We start from the raw sequence: 17,747 nt of genomic DNA, 5'->3' as shown, positions 1-17,747 counted from the left end.
AGAATGTCCTACATTTTGCAGATTCTTGCCTGAGATGCCACTTTTCTGCCCATGCAAACGAGGAGCTTTTGTTCCAAAACGGGAAAAAAACCGGAACAGTGTGAGAACAGACGCTACAAAAGGACAGTTGGGATAGGAGAAAACTCACAATGCATAATTACCAAAGTTATTAACTAACTTCATGATAACACCCCGAGAAAACAGTGACATTTGAAACCAGTATTGTTACATTTTTCTTACCAGAGCTGTCTGGTAGTTACTAATCAATAACAGTTTGTTAATGAGATAAGGGTCACTTTAAATCCAGTGCTCATGAGAAGAAAAAAAAATTCACCACCATTTAATCCTGCATCGATCTGTATACTTGAAGTCTGTTATACGATTAATTAAAATCCTGGTTAATGTGCACTGATGTGACCAGAATTCAATTTCAAAGACTCCAATATTATGTAAACATCCTTTGGGAAAACTCTTTTTTTTAAAAAGGGCAACATAGACAGTAATGAGCATGCTAGGCGTTCGAGGAGAAAATCATCTTCCCAAATTTGAATGTAAAAATGTGTTTTAGTTCCTCAAATAGTACAATTGTCATATAGAGAGGATTTGATTTCAAACCTGGTGGTGACAAGAAAAAAATCTGTACAAATGTTGCTTTAGGATCATAGTTGTTCTCCTAATTTCAAATGTTTAAATAAGTATTAATATATAAATAAAACTGAATCAAAAACATCCAGCTGCAGGTACTTTAATAAATATTCAGTGGTGAAAGAGGTATTTTTTAAATTTGTTATCAAGAAGCGATGTCACGCTGTATATAATATGACTTAAATTATTTAATTATTTAAATATAAAAAGTAGTTGAGTCAGAAAAAATGCCCCTGTCTATGTTGTAATATGATATTAGGATTATTCAAATATTTTATTAAATGTCTACGTAGCATTTTACCTATTTCAATTATTGTTTGTGGTAGTTCATCAATATATGTTTTTTAAGCTCATTGTTTGCTTTTTAGTGCAAAATGTCACAAACTATCAAGTAATTACAGCTGTTAGTTGAAGTAGAATTTTGGTATACAAGTGATGTTAAAGCCCTCAAGCACCTCAGATATGTACTTAAGTACAGTATTTGAGTAAATACTTAAGTTACTGTCCACCAGTGGAAATAAGGAAGAAAAACATGTAATAAGCATTACAATATTGATTCAAATACGTTTTCCAAAATTCAAAGACTTTATTGTCATATGAACAGTGGCAGCTACTGAGTAGCTACAATGTGGCAAAGACATTTTTAAGTCAAAGCCTCCTCAAACAATGCAACAAATAAAAACCTATGAAAATAGTGCAAGAAATAACAGAATATAAATAAAGGTAGTGCAAGAGAAAGTTGCAAGACCATTGAACGAAAGGATCATATTTTAAATGCACCCCTTCTTATATGCACTGACGCCTTTTCTGCTCGTTTGACTTAAGTGAAGTTTCGGTGGCAAAAAGCAGCAGCAGTACAGTCTACAGCCGAGGGACCGAGGATGGCGTGAACGCGCCCCTGGAAGTCATGAATAATGCTGTTCAGCTGAGCTCAGGGAGGCGATGTCTCTTTAAGAGGCTCAACCCTCTACAGAAACAATCGTAGGCTACAACCCCCCAACAAGTCATCGGACCTGTCAATCATCCGGTCGGCGCCCTTTGATGTCGGGACTCCTCGCCTTGTCTTAGGCTCAAATGAGCTGTTTGCTGTTGTAGGGAAACATTAGTCCTCTAACGCAGCCAGCCGGGGGGACGACACATCTTAACTTTTTTCCCCTTGTATGTGGTGGGGGTTACTACACTTTTAGAGGCGCCCCAGACCAAGGAGAGAAACTCCGTAAATTCTTCTCTTTATTAATACGTTTTCTTTTTGTTGGTCGTCTTTTTTTAAGTTATTAAACATCCGCTAAAGGAGGTGGGAGAAGTAGTCATGCCTCAGCTCAGCAGCGGCGGTGGGGACGACCTGGGAGCGAATGATGAGATGATAGCGTTCAAAGACGAAGGGGAGCAAGAGGAGAAAATCCAAGAAAACGCATTTACAGAGAGAGACCTGGCCGACCTCAAGTCCTCTCTGGTGAACGAATCGGAGATAAATCAAAGTCCTAACTCAGCGGTAGGTGGCACGGCGTGTGTGTGTCTGTGTGGATGTAACACGGGAAGAGTGTGTAAGGAAGCTTGTTTTATTTTACACGCTGCTGACAAGCGTTGAATGAAACTGCCTTCAGGGGTTACAGTAGTAAAGTTCACAGGCTACCAGGGGTTTATTAAAGGGAAGGGATAACACAATGTAACCAACACACACTATAAAGTATGATACGGTTGCTCTTAAGTTACTCTGTTTGACACTTTTGTGCTTTTATTTCTGTACTTTTTGACCCCGTGTTTGTTGTCGGTGCCTTTCAGGCGGTGAGACGGGGACAGCAGGGCGAGCAGAGGGGCTTCCCAGAAAAGCACCGGGAGCATCTCGACGGAGGTGAGAAGAAATCAATTTACACATTCGCTGTCGTGTCGGCTTGAGTAGCCACTGCTATCCCAGAAAACGACTGAGAAGTGTTAAAGAAAATCCCACCTACTGTGTCAAACTAAGGACTATTTTGGTCAGCAGGACACGTGTTGCTGCATTAAAACCAACCTCAAAGAGTTGTGTTCAGGTGCACACTACAAGAAATGTCCACCGTGTGCAGTTTATCTCTCTAAACATCACTTTGTTTTGGGGATTTCCTGTGTTTCTCATAGAATATTGCTTTAAATATCTATAACAACATGTTAACTGGTGAAATAGGGACTCTGAATTGCTGAACTCTTGATTACTTTTAGGTTGTATATAGTCATAAGATGTGGTCATGTAACAATGTTTGCTATGTGTATAAAATATGTTGAAGATATTCTCCTCATACTGCTAGTTTTAGCATTCCATTTTTAGATTTACATACTTTTTTCCACTTTACACTCAACCCTTGACATTTTTTGCAGTGAAGCTTTTGCCATACTTAGCCAAAAGTGGGGTCAACCAGGGTCCTTGAGAGGTTTATTTTATTTCTGAAGGGTTGCCACCCAAAAAGAACAGGGCAATTTAACTTTCCCTCCCAAGGATAAGGCGCATTTAGAGAATGTATACATGGCAGTTTTAATTATAGGCGTCACAGGCTGTACTCAAGTTGTGTAACTCATTCCAATCGTTTCTGAAAGGAAAAAACAGTTGTTGCATTGTGTTCCTATGTGCACATTCTACTTTAAATGTGGATTTGTGGTTTCAAATGTGTCTATTTGGAAAAAATGAAACCTACAGGAAAGACATTTAGTGCTTACGTGATTGTATTATTTTGTTTTCTGTCACCTTGGTTATGGCCTTGGTTTTATTAAAAGTTTGGGCACCTTCCATGACAAGGGATGAGGCTGTGAAACAGTAAAAACCTTTAGTGTGTGTGTGTGTCTGTTTTCATACAGAGCAGGTATAACCTAGTTACAGCTGACCCACAGAGGCCTCTGATGCTTAATATGGCTGGTGGTGAGAGATAAATTAACACATAGGCTACAGGAGTTCACGCCTCTCAGGCTGGGTGACGCTTGTAACGCTTTTGTCTTAAGTATTGTAGTGTGTGCCCACACAAGGATATAACATGTAGTAACTACAACACTTGTAAATACTTGCCCTACTTTGTATGCACGTTTTTTTCGGAAATCAGGCCTTTCCTTTTTGTTCTGAGACACAGTTAAATCTTTAAGCATTGTGGGAGTGAGTATCACATTTTAGTTTTATACTCCTTAAACACAAGATTTTGGAACTTCTATTAATTTAAAAATAATGCAATGCTAATGCCCTTACTTTCAGCCACCAAACCAAAGGATTTTACTCTAAAGAAAACAACTGTTTGACTATAAATAGTCCCTTTAAAACATTATTGGAGTTATTGAGTTTCTAAATCTTGTTTACTGTTCTTCATGTCCTGGCAGTGTTGAAGCAGCAAGATGGAGGCATGTACAAGACACCAGCGTATCCGGGGTATCCGTTCCTGATGCTGCCTGACCCCTACCTCCCCAACGGCTCTGTTTCTCCATCTGTAAGTCAGCTTCTGTTTTTATTCTTTATTATTCCTGCTGGTCATTGTTTTTCTCCATATGGTTTCTTGTGTCAGTACCTCGGAAGGGTCTGAGGTCCTAATGTTTAAGTCCGACTTTGGACTCCAGTGGAAGTTTGTGCCATTCAGCTGCTATTTAAAAATATTTGGCATCAATTCCAAACTCTGAAAATGTGCTTCAGGACATATTCTGGAAAATATAACAATGTTTGTTTTTTTATAATATACAATGTTAGTGGTGATACTCTTTTCATATTACTCCACCACTGCTAAGGACATAAGAAGAAATACAGAAGAAATACACACTCAGGGATGAAATTGTTTCATGTCCAGTGGCCGATGATCTTTTTTTCTTTTCTTTATTGGCTGGCGCAAATAAATCCTCAGTAGTCAGAATTGTATCTGTACCAAACGGAGATGGCATGATTGTGGGCATGGAAGTGTTGGTGTTTTTTTTGTTCTAGTCTATTTGGATCAAGGCTTGAATATTACTTCTGGGCAGTTTTGCATAATTTGTACTTCATTTGTTTTGCATGGTCTTGAAAATGTGTAACCCTTTGTGGCGCCTTTCCCTACCAAGTGTGAACGGAGTATAGTTGAACTCTAAACATCTCCAAAAAATATATTTGTTATCATATCACGAATATTTAATGACTGTTTCATGGCAGAATTATTTTTGTGATGTTTGACACATTTATTTAAGACATATAGAGGCTTATAGTTAGGCTTTTCTGGCAGTTATGCTTCTTTAAATATAGTCAAATGTGATTGAGATCTATAATGAGTACACCTCTGTCATTTAAGCCCAAAAACCATTACTTTTTATGTTCAATTGCAAACCAGAAACATTTGACGCCCAGTTAGTTTGACACAGCTGAAATCCATTTAGTTTTAAAGAGTGTTAGTGTGAGATCAGTCGCACTGCAGATCGTTCTCAAATTTAACATGTGCTCTGATTTGACTTTGAACTGTGCTGTTTCCCGCCTAATGCCATATGAAATGAAGCACTTCTTAAAACATGCTTTCTCTCATGAGAGCCGCAGCCTTGTGAGGTAAAGCCGAAAAAAAGGGCTTGTTTTTGTTTACGCCTTTGCTGAAGTTGGAATCTGATTGATGTCGTCACCGTGAAGCGCTTCACATGACGTTTCCCCATCTGTTTGCACTGTGTGTGAATGGCAAGAGGTTTGATGCTGCTTTAATAGCTGTTCTGAATGTTAAACCGCTAAGACAAACATCTGAAATGCTCGTGGAAAGATTTCAAGTATGTAGTATCACTCATCCAGCCAGACAGGCCTTACAAAATTAATCATAAAATCCCTTCAAGTCATCCATGAGAACCAATATCCATGGATAGGCTGACTAATTGCACCAAACATGAGCGGTTGTGCCCAATTCATTTTTCACGTGCTGTGTAATCCTGTTACCTGAATTTACCCCCCTGCTCCTGCAGACAAGACGTTGCTGAACAGCAGACATGCATGTTTATGAGATCACACTTACTGTCGGCTGATCTGACATGAGGCACAGGGAATTGGGAATCTGCTGTATCAGAAACTCTACTTTATGGCTGGAAAATGTGATTTTGCTTGAGTGTTTCAACCCGCTGTCTTAATGTGTAATGACCCAGCTGTTGGTCATGGGAGATTTTAAATGGGTCGCTGATGGGTCAAAAATAGATGACTGTTGATGCCGACTATCTCCTGGTGAAATAATTGCTCTAAAAATACCTCAAGCTCACCACAGTAGCACAAGTCAATGGGAAAATAAGCTTAAATTCCAGTGTTACGGCTTCTGGGAAGTTTCTTCTTTGCTCCACCACAGTTAGACAATATAAACTATGAATTGTTTTAAAATAAATAAATGTAGGGATTCTTTATTTTGCCTTTCCTTTTAGATGTCTTTGTATATTTTTGTTCTACCTCTTTAACCTCAAGCCACCAGATTCAAACTATGCCTAAAAAAAAGTTAGTGTAGTCAACATTTTACACACTATTTTGAGTTTTTCTTGGAAAGAAAATCCTAGACAAGATTTACTTCCTTTCACTTTTGCACATAAGAGTTGCATTTATCTGTGCAGGGAGGCAGAAAACGTGTCCCAGGAAACCACAACCTCTCTAAGTTAGTTACCCTACACTGTGATTGAGAATATAATCTAAATGAAGTACTTGTAGGGCGTACTTCCTTAAACATTTAATACTCGTTGTTGCATAGCACTACACATCCGGCATCGCGTTACACAAACATGGTGAGCAAGTGTGATGGTATGTGCCTCCACTTCTTCACCTTCGTCTCCAAATCTACTCTTCTCTTTCTCCAACCCTGGACTGCCAACCGCAAAGCTTCTCAGAGATTGTTTTTGTTGAGGGTGGGATGGAGGGGGGGTTGGGGGGGGGGGGGGGATGGTTGTGGCAAGATAAAGAGCACTTTCTTTCCCCGTGTGTCTTCGGGACTCCACACAATGCTCACTTGTTGCTGCTTCCCTTGTAATTAGCCCGCTGGTTGCAAGGCGGTAGCGGCGTATCAGGCCCCGTCTACCTGCCACTTGAAAGGGCTGAGCATGGTTGTTTTAGAGGGTGGAGGGTGGAGGGGGGGGGGGTTGATTATGGATGGGAGGGATGGATCGGAAACTATAGGCCTGGGAGCCCTACAGAAGAAGGGGCTGTTTTCCTAGTGTTGTGGTTTTAACGTGTGACAAGGCAACCCATGTTACGACTCGGTCTGCCTTGACTGACGGCTGTTCTCCTGTCTTCCTGCGGATCACTCCTTCCTTTTGATTATGATTTCGAGTGCTTCTGAAATGTCCCTTTGTAATGCCTTCAGGTTGCTTTTGTTAATCTGACCAGCTAAAATCCCAAAATATTTAGTGTAATAACAATGTAAAATCAGTAAATACTCTCATTAAAGACAAACAATGGTCAATTGTTGATTACTTTTCTGCAGTTGATAAATAGTTTGAGCGCTTGGTTGTATTTATTTTCAACGAACATGTTCCCTTTTAAGAGCATGGGTTCTACACTTCATGTCAAGTATTACAAAGAGATAAGATAAATAGATTAGCAAAAATTAGCACACATTTTACCAGAGCAACTCAGTCAACGCACAGAAATGACCCCAAACACTTAACTTTGGGCTCTGAGAAATTGTAATTTATTATTCGAGAAGAAATCTGTAGATTAATCAATAATAAAGATAACCATAAGATGCTGCCCAAATTCTGTCACTATGTCGTCCCTAGCTGATAACTTCCCTGTCAGATTATCACCCTCCGCAGCCAAGCATTAGTGGGAGGCTGGATGTTGTCAGCATTTACCAGCCAAAAGAAACTATTTCTCAAAAGCATTGTGTGTTACAGTAAACCGCTTTCGGACTCATTGTGAGAGCATCATCTGAATGACTGAAAGGCAGTTATGATTTATAATATTTGTCTGTTTCTTAACTCTCCTGGGAACTATATTTGGATTATTTCATGCCTTCTTGAATATACAGTATGTACAGTACATTCCAAAAATAAAGGTCTAAAGAAGAAGGGAACTAAAAAAAATCCCTGTGCTGTTGTCTCTTCTGAAAAGATTAGCATATTATTTTCCATGTTCACTCAAAATGACTGTAATAGACTAAAAGCCGGATTAATCACAGCCCTTATTATTAATGTTAAAATGTCATGTATAAACGCTTCTAATCGCTTCCTCCTTATCCTATTCAGTGATAAATAATACTCCCATTATGCATTTCATGGGACATTTCCCTGTTAGATTAATATATCAGCTTTCAGAAGAAGTGGCCAAACAAAAAGATTAGTGTTGTCTTTGGATAAAGCTTTATCTGCAGCTTGTACGGCAGTGCATTACATCAAGTCATTTGTTTGTAACTAATGTTTTCTGCGTGCTAATCTGCATGTGATTCTCCATAGGCTTGTGTTTGCTGAATGGTGTGTTTTCCTCCAGTGTTGTTATATATGACAAACTTTCGCCGGCTGTGTGTATTATGTTGTGGATTAACACAAGCAAGTGTTTTACAAGGGATCCGGAGGCTGTATTGTCTTAAGAAGTCAAACCCCAGCAGACGGGAGATGGTCAGAGTATCCTTTTTGCATTCCCAACTATCCATTTCTTTTCTTGCCTTCTTTCATCATCTTAGCAGTTTATAAGCATCGTTCTGCTCCAAATCAACTTTCTTTGTTTGCGAGATAACTTCATGGTACTTCTGAGCTCCAAAAGTGTCATAAGATGGAGAAGAAACTCAAGAACATCATATTTAACCTGGAGGACCAGTGTGTCCTGCTGAAGGGTTTCCGAGCATCTTACTAAATTTCCACCAGCTCATTGAGCGCTGCCGTGTTGCCGAGGAAATAAATATTAAGCCATGTCGATCTGTTATGAAGTTATCTATAATATAAAGTAGCTGCTGCTGTTCAATGCTTGATAATGGGTTGTACTAATAAAGAGTAAATGCTGGGAATAGACTGAGACTGTAACCCTTTTAAATACAGATCTTTTTTGTTACATAGATGAGTACAATTGTTTCCCCTAAAACATCTGGTATTAGTGGGCGTTATTGGTTATTTATGGGTTTGGGGGAGGCACAAATGTGGATCCAACAGAGAAGAAAATAGCAAATGTGTGTTGAACCAAAGTAAGAACAGAGATAGAGTAGCAGAGGAGAGTCTTATTCATGACGAAGAGGAAGGGCTTTTTCAATTGGTCAAGAACCTGCTCATAAAGACTGATCAGTGTATATGTTCCCAGTATTCAGACTTGAGTCAATAAAAAGCGTATTCAGCACGTTACTTTTTTGGTTTGAGGTCGGCATTTAAAGCAGCTTTTACACAATGAGTATTGATGAAGCTCTCTGCGGACTTATAACAGTCAGTTGCTAGGTCACTTTCCTGTCGGTGTGACAGAAGGTCAGCTGTTTGCAGATCATTGTCTGAAAACTACCAAGCACTAAAACCTAGCATCTGATATTCGGCTGTATGCATTTTTTCTTCACTGTCGGATGAGCTGTGAAACTCCCTGTGATGTGGAAACTGTGGTCACACAAAGACGTCAACAAGCTGTGAGGACAACACGTCGCCCTGAAACACTTTCCCGCTCTCCCCACCTGTACACGGACTGCAATCGGTTTACTGTATTAGCCAGTTTCTTTGGGAAACCAATATCATGTTTGTTTTATTTGGCTGTGTAAACTTAGTCACTGGAATTTAACAGTTGGGCTTATTAAACAGCTCCGTGTCATTGTCTAGGGTGAGGGAATTTCCTGCTTGTTTGACATTTAATTTCACAGACTAAAATTGAAAATTGACCGGAACACTGCTGAAAGACTGTAAACATGTCTGGGAAGGGTTGGGGTGACACTTTCTTTCTTTAAATATAAGTTTCTCAGCGTACAAAGATTCACTTTCTCCAAACCAAACCATCATTTCCGTATCATGCAGATTAATAACATTTACCCACTTCAAGAGCCAGCTTCTTTTTATCAGGGTGTAATGTAAAGTTTCATGTTCTAACTCTTTCATATACCTCCTTCTTATTCTCACATCGATTCAGAAATCAGCTGTTGTCGCTTACAAGCTCCCCTACCTCTGCTCTTTTCCTCCTCCTCCTCCTCCTCCTTTTATCTCCCGAATAATACAAAGTTGATCCTCCAAGATCAAGGGAATGGCATATGTGTGTGCGAGTCTCTAGGATCTTGCCACTTCCTTGTTTCCTATTGTATCGCTGTGCTGACATGGGGGTTGCTCAGCTCCTAGTCCCCTGGTAAACAATGGCAGCAACACAGGCTGAGGCCTCCCTAATCCCTCCTTCATACAGACCCAGGGGCTGGGATGAGCGGCACGGGGGCCTCCCATCCTCTGACTGGCTACGATAAGGACCCCGCCGCTCAGATTTAAGAGGCCTAAAAGAAAAGCAGCTTTCACTAGAAGGCAGCAAAAGCTCATGTCGAAAATCTTGCACCTCCAAATGCCTTTCTAAGGATGTTTTGCTTTTTAAATACATTCCTAAATACTTCAACACTTTGGAAGTTTCAAGTTGCATCCATGTTACTTTCCAAATCAAAAATACTTTAAAAAAAAGCTGCTAATGATGGATGTTCCTAATGTGGATGAGTGCTATGGGATGTAAGAACTGGCAGATATGGAAATTGCTATTGTTGTGATGTATGTAAGCGCAAGATTATGGTTGTATGAAGTCTAAAAATGATCCAGGGAAATGAGGATGATGATTGGACAGCAAGTCTCCATGATTGCTCTGAGCCAAAATCCATTTTCTTTGTTTTGAGACTACAAGAACACAGGCGAAGTTTCCTCATCCTAGTTGCATGTAATATTTTGTATTGTTGTTTCATGTTTTTTACTGATACATTTAATGTTACTTTAATGGCATTAGAAGTAAGGATAAATACCCAATACATATTAGATATCCTCGGAGGTGCTAGATAATTGTAGATAAAGTGTATCTATCTTTTTGTATGAGCCAACAGATCATTTCCATTACTACTTCAAATATGTTCTTGATCATGCTTTGTCTGTTCTGTCAAACATCATAAAATGAGTGTAACATGTCAATTACAATAGATACCTAAAGATATAACTTCACAAATGCACATTTATTTTTTACAAACCTGAGTATTTGTGTGTGTTTGTTCACATACTGTCATGTGTAAGCTGTGGCCCCTAGCTGTATCAAAGAGGGACAGATATGATGGGCACTCAAATGATAAGTGGATGAAGACAAAGGGGAGGGAGGGCTATGGTAAAGAGAGCATTATATAGAGCGGGGGGTGGGAGTTGTATACAAATACAAATGACCATAAGAGCCCGCTCATCACCATGTCGGCTTTGAAGTAGCGGGCTGTGAAGGCACCTAAAGAAAAACTGTTCAGAAGAGTAATTCAAGAGGCGGAAATGTTTAAAAGAATATCAGAAGAAGAGGAAAAACCCCTTCAGATAGCCCCGAGGTGTTTATACCTGTAATTATTCATCCACTTATTTCTTTCCGGCGCTGAGGGAAGGTGGGACGGGAAAAAAACTAGAGCAGTAAAAGACAGGTGTTAGCAACGGAAGTGTGGGATTTTTGGATTGATATTATTAAGTCTGTTTTTCTATACATCCAGACCTGTTTAATACAGATGTGTGAACCCACACAAAACTGCTATGCTTTCTGAAGTAAAAAAAACTTGAGAACAAGAGGTTGAGACGGTTTTTAACCTCATGTGGTGTTAGTGTTTTTCTAAATTAAGACCACATTTCCCATAATTCCTCCCACGCTTCCCTTCGCCCGGAGGATGCTAGAGGTCAAACATGTTTTTTTTTCTCCATCTGCCTTTAAACGTTATCCGCTATCAGCCTTTGCAATGAGTTTGAGCCCCTTTCCATGCAAATATTCAATTTTCATGCTGCAAAGTTATCTCCTGTTGTGCCGTAAAGCAGAATGTTGGATCAGCTCAGACTTGTTGCTAAGGTACATGCAGGTCAGACAGAATTCCTATGTTTTTGTCAATTAGTTAAGTCATTAATCAGGTAAAATTTCCATATTCACTGATTCCAGCTTCCAATCCACACAGCATCCCGTTCCAACACAACTAGATAAGAAACTGCCTCATTTCAATCAGAGTCATTTCTTATTGAAACTGTCATAGGAGAAGAAGAGACAGAGGGGATCACAGAGAGAGTATGTGTGTGTGTGTGTGTGTGTGTGTGTGTGTGTGTGTGTGTGTGTGTGTGTGTGTGTGTGTGTGTGTGTGTGTGTGTGTGTGTGTGTGTGTGTGTGTGTGTGTGTGTGTGTGTGTGTGTGTGTGTGTGTGTGTTCAGATATTGTTGCACTCAGATATTGTTGCACTCAGGTGAGTCATTGGCCTGTGGAACGAAACCATACCGTTTTTCCTCTGTGGTTGTTTACAGAGGGAGCTGTCTGGGCCTCACAGATGTGTATCCTCAGTTCATAGTTAATCAATGACAGCATTGTCTATCTCAAACCAATGTGTTATCAAAGTACCCCCAATATATACAGCCGTGGGAAAAATTGAGACCACTTCAGCATCTTTTTCTCTTGTTTTATTATTTATAGACATATCTTTGACTTAAATATTGGTTTTATTTGTTTATTGTATTTATCTCTGTGTTGGAATTCAACAAAAACTGAAAGGGCTGCAATACATGTAGAGATTTGGAGTGCTCTCTTCATTTTTTTCCGGAGCTGCATATCTATAAATACTCAATTATAATGCTTAATCTATATTTGAATAATTTAAATACATTTGAAAAAAACAAGGAACAGTCATCTCTCTGGGTTTTAGGTTCAGGATTAGAACTGGTTCCTAAATAATCTGTGAAACTTTTATAGGAAAAGTAGCTATCTTAAAAAGATTGTGGTTAAGCTACACTGCAGTCAAGGAAACGTAATGAAGAAAAGTCATGCAAACATCCAGCAAACGAGAGCAAACACGGAACATTTAACTCAGACATGGAAATACAGAGAGTATAAAGACTGCAGAGCCTACAGTTCCAAAAATGGCTCCACACTTTGCTGCTTACTCTCTCATTGTTTTCATGTTGCATGTAGCTGGGCATTTAAAAAAAGATATGAACACACACAGACCCACAACACCGAGCTTGTAGGTTAGTGGGCCACAACCTGTAAATATTATGCACATGTTGAATCCCTCCCTCTTCGAGAGCCTGGCTAGTGAGGAGTCTAAAGGTACACTGCTGAATGAGCGGTCTTTATTATTTATTTAATAGTTTTTCTATATCAATGAAGCTGTTGTCTCTCTGCTCTCTCTCTCTCTTTTCACACACATCATATTGAGTGAAAAAATTGGTGACTTCTGAAGCTTTACTACTGTCTATAAGGAACATGCTGCACATTCATGTCAATGGCTAAAATCCAATTGGTGAGAGATTTGTGGCCATCCATGTGCAAAGTTAAGTGATATAAAGGCCATGTTACTTTGTTTGTTTCTGTCAGAGTGAAAGTTGTTCTTTTTTAAGAAATCACATGACCTATGGGAATTAAAATCTTGTTTCATTTCCTCTTGAAAAAAAAACTGTCAATAATCAGACTGTTGAACAGTTTCACAAAGCAGTCACTACCATTCTAGTTTAGTGGATGTTATTCACTCACATGGTTTACACATAGTCACCCTGTACTTTCCTCAAATAAAAGAACCAAAAAGAATTACTGGAATAAATCTCAGATACTTCAACATAACCATCAATGTCCTCGATAAACTCACATTAATACAAAAATAACATTTAAATATGCTTCTTGCCGAACTTTGGACGAAACCAATTCAACTCTTTAGAATGACCTGGTTCAGATCAGCACGGGGACAAAGGTCAGATTTAGTCTCATGTGTTACTTTGGTCCTGAGGCCACATCTCTGCTCATACGTCCAGCAAACAGGTATGACTTGCATTATGCACAACTGTACTGGAGGAAGTTCAGGAAAGATTAAAACTGTAACACAACAGAGAAGGAGAACGTACCCCTGATTACCACACATGCACTTCATTTCCCTATGTAATAACACTTAAACTCTACTGAGTATTAATCTACTGAAACAGCATGTGTATCAGTCATTGACCTCCACTCATCTGGACGGTGTGTGAGCCTGCAGTCTCACACAGTAGGCTGTCGCTTCTACTATTTGAAAACGCAGTCAGTGTGACGACCATATGTGATGTACATGACAATTTACCATGTGCTCTGCCCTTTCATCTGTCCCTGTGAGAAGGATTTACAACCTGTTTACACTCTCTAGGCCTGTGTGTGTGTGTGTGTGTGTGTGTGTGTGTGTGTGTGTGTGTGTGTGTGTGTGTGTGTGTGTGTGTGTGTGTGTGTGTGTGTGTGTGTGTGTGTGTGTGTGTGTGTGTGTGTGTGTGTGCGTGTTCTTAGAGTGAGTTCACATCATGTTGTGTGTGTGTGTTGTGAGGATCTGGTATTATATGTTTTATATTACATTTGCAACAATAAATATAAAGTAGTTGAGTCATTAAAGACATGTGTGATAGGAGTTATAACATGATCAAATAATAGGATTGTTGTGTATTGTTGTGTATGTGAAAGGAAAACATTTATAGAAATGAACTAGAGAAAGACATTTCAATACATGTTTATGCATCAACAAAACAGCTCTACTTGTACTCCTTTAACAGTGTCCATGTTGTGTCTGTTTGAGTGTGTTTCCACATGTATGTTGGCAGTCGTGTGTGCATGTGTCCTATTTTTGTTTATGTATGTTAATGTACGCAAAGTTTGTTGTGGCATTAACATTAAGGACAACTCAAGACTTACATGTTATACTTTATTATTCCCCTACCGTCACTTACCTCAGTGTACAATGATATATTTCCACTCTAAATAAAAAAGAACTCCTCTTAATTGACTTATATCCCGATGTCTTCATTGTAGGAGGTTTAAAGAGCACTGTAACTTTTCTAACATACGTAGATGTTCTCATCCCACTCATCACCAGAATGAGAACACATTTCCTAAAATGTCAAAGCACTGTGTCAATCCAATCAAACGTATAAAAACTTAGCCAGCACCAGAAAGAATACTTAATGACCTTATTACATGAATCATTCAGAGTTTGTTTAATGTGTTACAGATGTCCGACCATATCAACATTACTGTCTTCTTACTTAATCTTACTGTAAAGTATGGTGTGCTTAGGTTTTTTTTTTATGACTGTACCATTTGACAGAACAGTTTATTAATCATTATTGTAACAGTCACAAAGACAACTGACTCAAACTCAGATGAGAAAATTATTTTGGGTATAGTATTGTATGAAAAAACATCGAACATGTTTTCACATTTGTCAGTAATTGATAATGACCCCTGATGACTTTCAACTCCACCACCGGCTCTTTCACCCTCAAAACGTCAACCCAACCTTTATCATCATTTTGTTTAATATGCACTTTATTAAAATAGTGTTCATAAAAATAGCCGACTAAATGAAACTCAAACCCCGACCTCCTCCTCCGCCCCAATGCCAGTGGCTCTGCCTAGACCAGCTGGAGCCTCCACAGCCGCATGAAGCAGCCCGGCACACATGGCTGTGATCACACATGCGCACATACACACACACACTCACACACACACACACACACACACACACACACACACACACACACACACACACACTCACACTCACACTCACACTCACACACAGGAGCATAAGTCTAATCCTCCCTCATATGATACTCATCTGCTAAAGAAAGGAAGCAGCATCTGACTTTTATACGCTGTTCATACTTATATATATATATACACACATGACACCGATGCATGCTTAAGACCCCTCATACTGTTCCTACACACACACATATTTACTACACAGAGTACTTGTAAATAAAGTACATACCGCTTACCACTTCCTTCTTCCTCATCATGCACACTAACAGACATTGTGTATGGTTCATAGACAAGACCCTTCCCTGCAGAGATAAAAACAATCCTGTTTATATTCTTTCTTATCTTCATGCTGTAGTAAATTGATATATAACTTTTAACCTTTTACCATTTTTCTTGGTTTTTTTTGTAACCCACATGTACATTTTACATATAACTTACATGATTTTGTTAAAGAACTTTAACTGAGACAACAATTGCGGTGTATCTGGGACAGTGTCCTTAGTTTGGAGCCTCTTTTAAATGATGTTTTTCCATACAGGAGAGGACAGAATTAAGAGAATGAGTCCCAGCTGAATGTGTTAGGGTTTACTGTCAGAGGTGTGTCTGCTGTGATTTCTTGAGTATGTGTCATATGTTTTGCCACTGTGTCCATGTGTTAATGTCGTTTTTAAGCCAAAAAGGCAGAGGGAGGAATTCCCTCTTCAACTCATTTCCTCCAAAGGAGCTCGGCCATGCGTCAAATTGATTTCCTACCTTTGTTTTGCCCTGTTTTGTTGCTTATAGGAAAGATACCCATGCCCACATTTTGTGGCCATGGGAAACGCTTAAGAGATGCAACACGCACAAACACAGACGCAACGCATTTTCCCCATCAGCCTCGGTGCTATAATGGAGAGATTGGACATGGAGAAAATGTTGATTGTGCATCCGTTAAGTAGATATAAACGAGAGGCAAGGAAGAAGAGGCGGCCTTGAGGAAAAGAGGCGTGATGTCTCAAAAGAGGAAGGGAGGGATTGAGGAAGAACAAAAGGAAAGCAAAAGGAGACTAAAGCACGGCAGAAAAAAAAAGATGTATTGACATATGTACTAGGCACATAGTTGTTGTTTCTGACAGCCACAACCTAATATGTTGAGTTTGAGGAAGTAATGGAGCTCATAAAGAGTTTTTTTTTTATCTGTGCTGTGTGGGTGTGTGAGAAGGTGTTGTGGTAAATCAACTTGTGTGTGCATTTTTCAGGGCCAAACAGAAAACTAGAGCAACTGTGATGTGCACTGCACTGTGGTCTATGTTTGTGTATGAGCCTGTTTGTGTGTGTGTGTGTGTGTGTGTGTGTGTGTGTGTGTGTGTGTGTGTGTGTGTGTGTGTGTGTGTGTGTGTGTGTGTGTGTGTGTGTGTGTGTGTGTGTGTGTGTGTGTGTGTGTGTGTGTGTGTGTGTGTGTGTGTGTGTGTGTGTGTGTTACAGTGTAGGCGTGCGTGACTGAGAAGGTGTTGCACATAGTACAGGACATGTATGTGGGAAACACTGTATGCACACCCAGGACAGATGAAAGGGAAGAGGTGGGTGGGCAGGAAGTGAAGAACAAACGAAACAAATCATCTGATTCATCAGACGGGTAGAGATTGGGTTGATCAGATTGAGGAGGATGAAGTTGGAGAAATTGGAGTTAGGGGGTACAAACAAGTCTGACAACAAATGGAGAGAGGCAAAGAGATTGACAGAGTGTGAGAGAACAATGAAGGAAGATAAGTGCAGTAACGGAAGGGAGGGAGCAGTAAACAATGAGAAGCGGTAACCGCGCTGTGCACCTGGTAAAACTAAACCACAGCCCCAGTTGAAACAGACTCTGACACCATAAGAACACCTTTAACTGTTTCACCACCGCACTCAAGGAAAATGAACAAATTCAAGGCTAATGTAAACACTTTCAACAACAGGAAGTGGATTTGTTGGCAGAAACCAAAGTGGGCAGCAGAGTTGCCACAGCCAAAATGATCGAGACTAAATCAAAGATTCAATTTTTTTTCCCGGGCCCCAAACTTCTCTTTCCCTGGCCACATCAACCAGCTCTGACTAGGGGATTCCAAGGTGCTCCCAGGCTAGCGAAGAGATATAAACCCTCCACCTGGTCCTAGATCAACCCCTCGGTCTCTTCCCAGCTGGACGTGCCTGGAACACCACCCTAGGGAGGCGCCCAGGTGGCATCCTCACTAGGTGCCCGAACCACCTCAACTGGCTCCTTTCAACGCAAAGGAGCTGTGGTTCTACTCCGAGTCCCTCCCGAATGATTGAACTTCTCACCTTATCCCTAAGGGAGATGCCAGCCACCCTGCGGAGAAATCCCATTTCAGCCGCTTGTATCCGCGATCTCGTTCTTTCGGTCATCACCCATCCTTCATGACCATAGGTTATTAAGATTAAGTTTCTTACATATCATTCTTAATATGCATATAGTGTACACTAAGAGGGCTGCTACAGATAAAAATTTGCCTTCCTGAAA

At 39.9% G+C, this 17,747-nt stretch overlaps 1 protein-coding gene across 14 annotated transcripts in view; it reads left to right on the top strand.

Annotated features, from left to right (window-relative positions):
• Positions 1-1,657: 1,657 nt before the first annotated feature.
• Positions 1,658-17,747, top strand: part of tcf7 (transcription factor 7) — a 58,550-nt gene continuing 42,460 nt past the window's right edge. For all 14 annotated transcript variants that reach the window (XM_063894630.1, XM_063894629.1, XM_063894624.1 and 11 more), the window contains exons 1-3: positions 1,658-2,137; positions 2,428-2,497; positions 3,979-4,085. In XM_063894630.1, the coding sequence (XP_063750700.1) occupies positions 1,955-2,137; positions 2,428-2,497; positions 3,979-4,085 (360 nt within the window). In that variant the 5' untranslated portion in view covers positions 1,658-1,954. The remainder of the gene's footprint in view (positions 2,138-2,427; positions 2,498-3,978; positions 4,086-17,747) is intronic.

This window comes from Eleginops maclovinus, chromosome 11 (assembly GCF_036324505.1).
Source record: "Eleginops maclovinus isolate JMC-PN-2008 ecotype Puerto Natales chromosome 11, JC_Emac_rtc_rv5, whole genome shotgun sequence".
NCBI lineage: Eukaryota > Metazoa > Chordata > Actinopteri > Perciformes > Eleginopidae > Eleginops > Eleginops maclovinus.
Note: the sequence above shows the minus strand (reverse complement) of the source record. Positions and strands in the feature narration are given on the sequence as shown.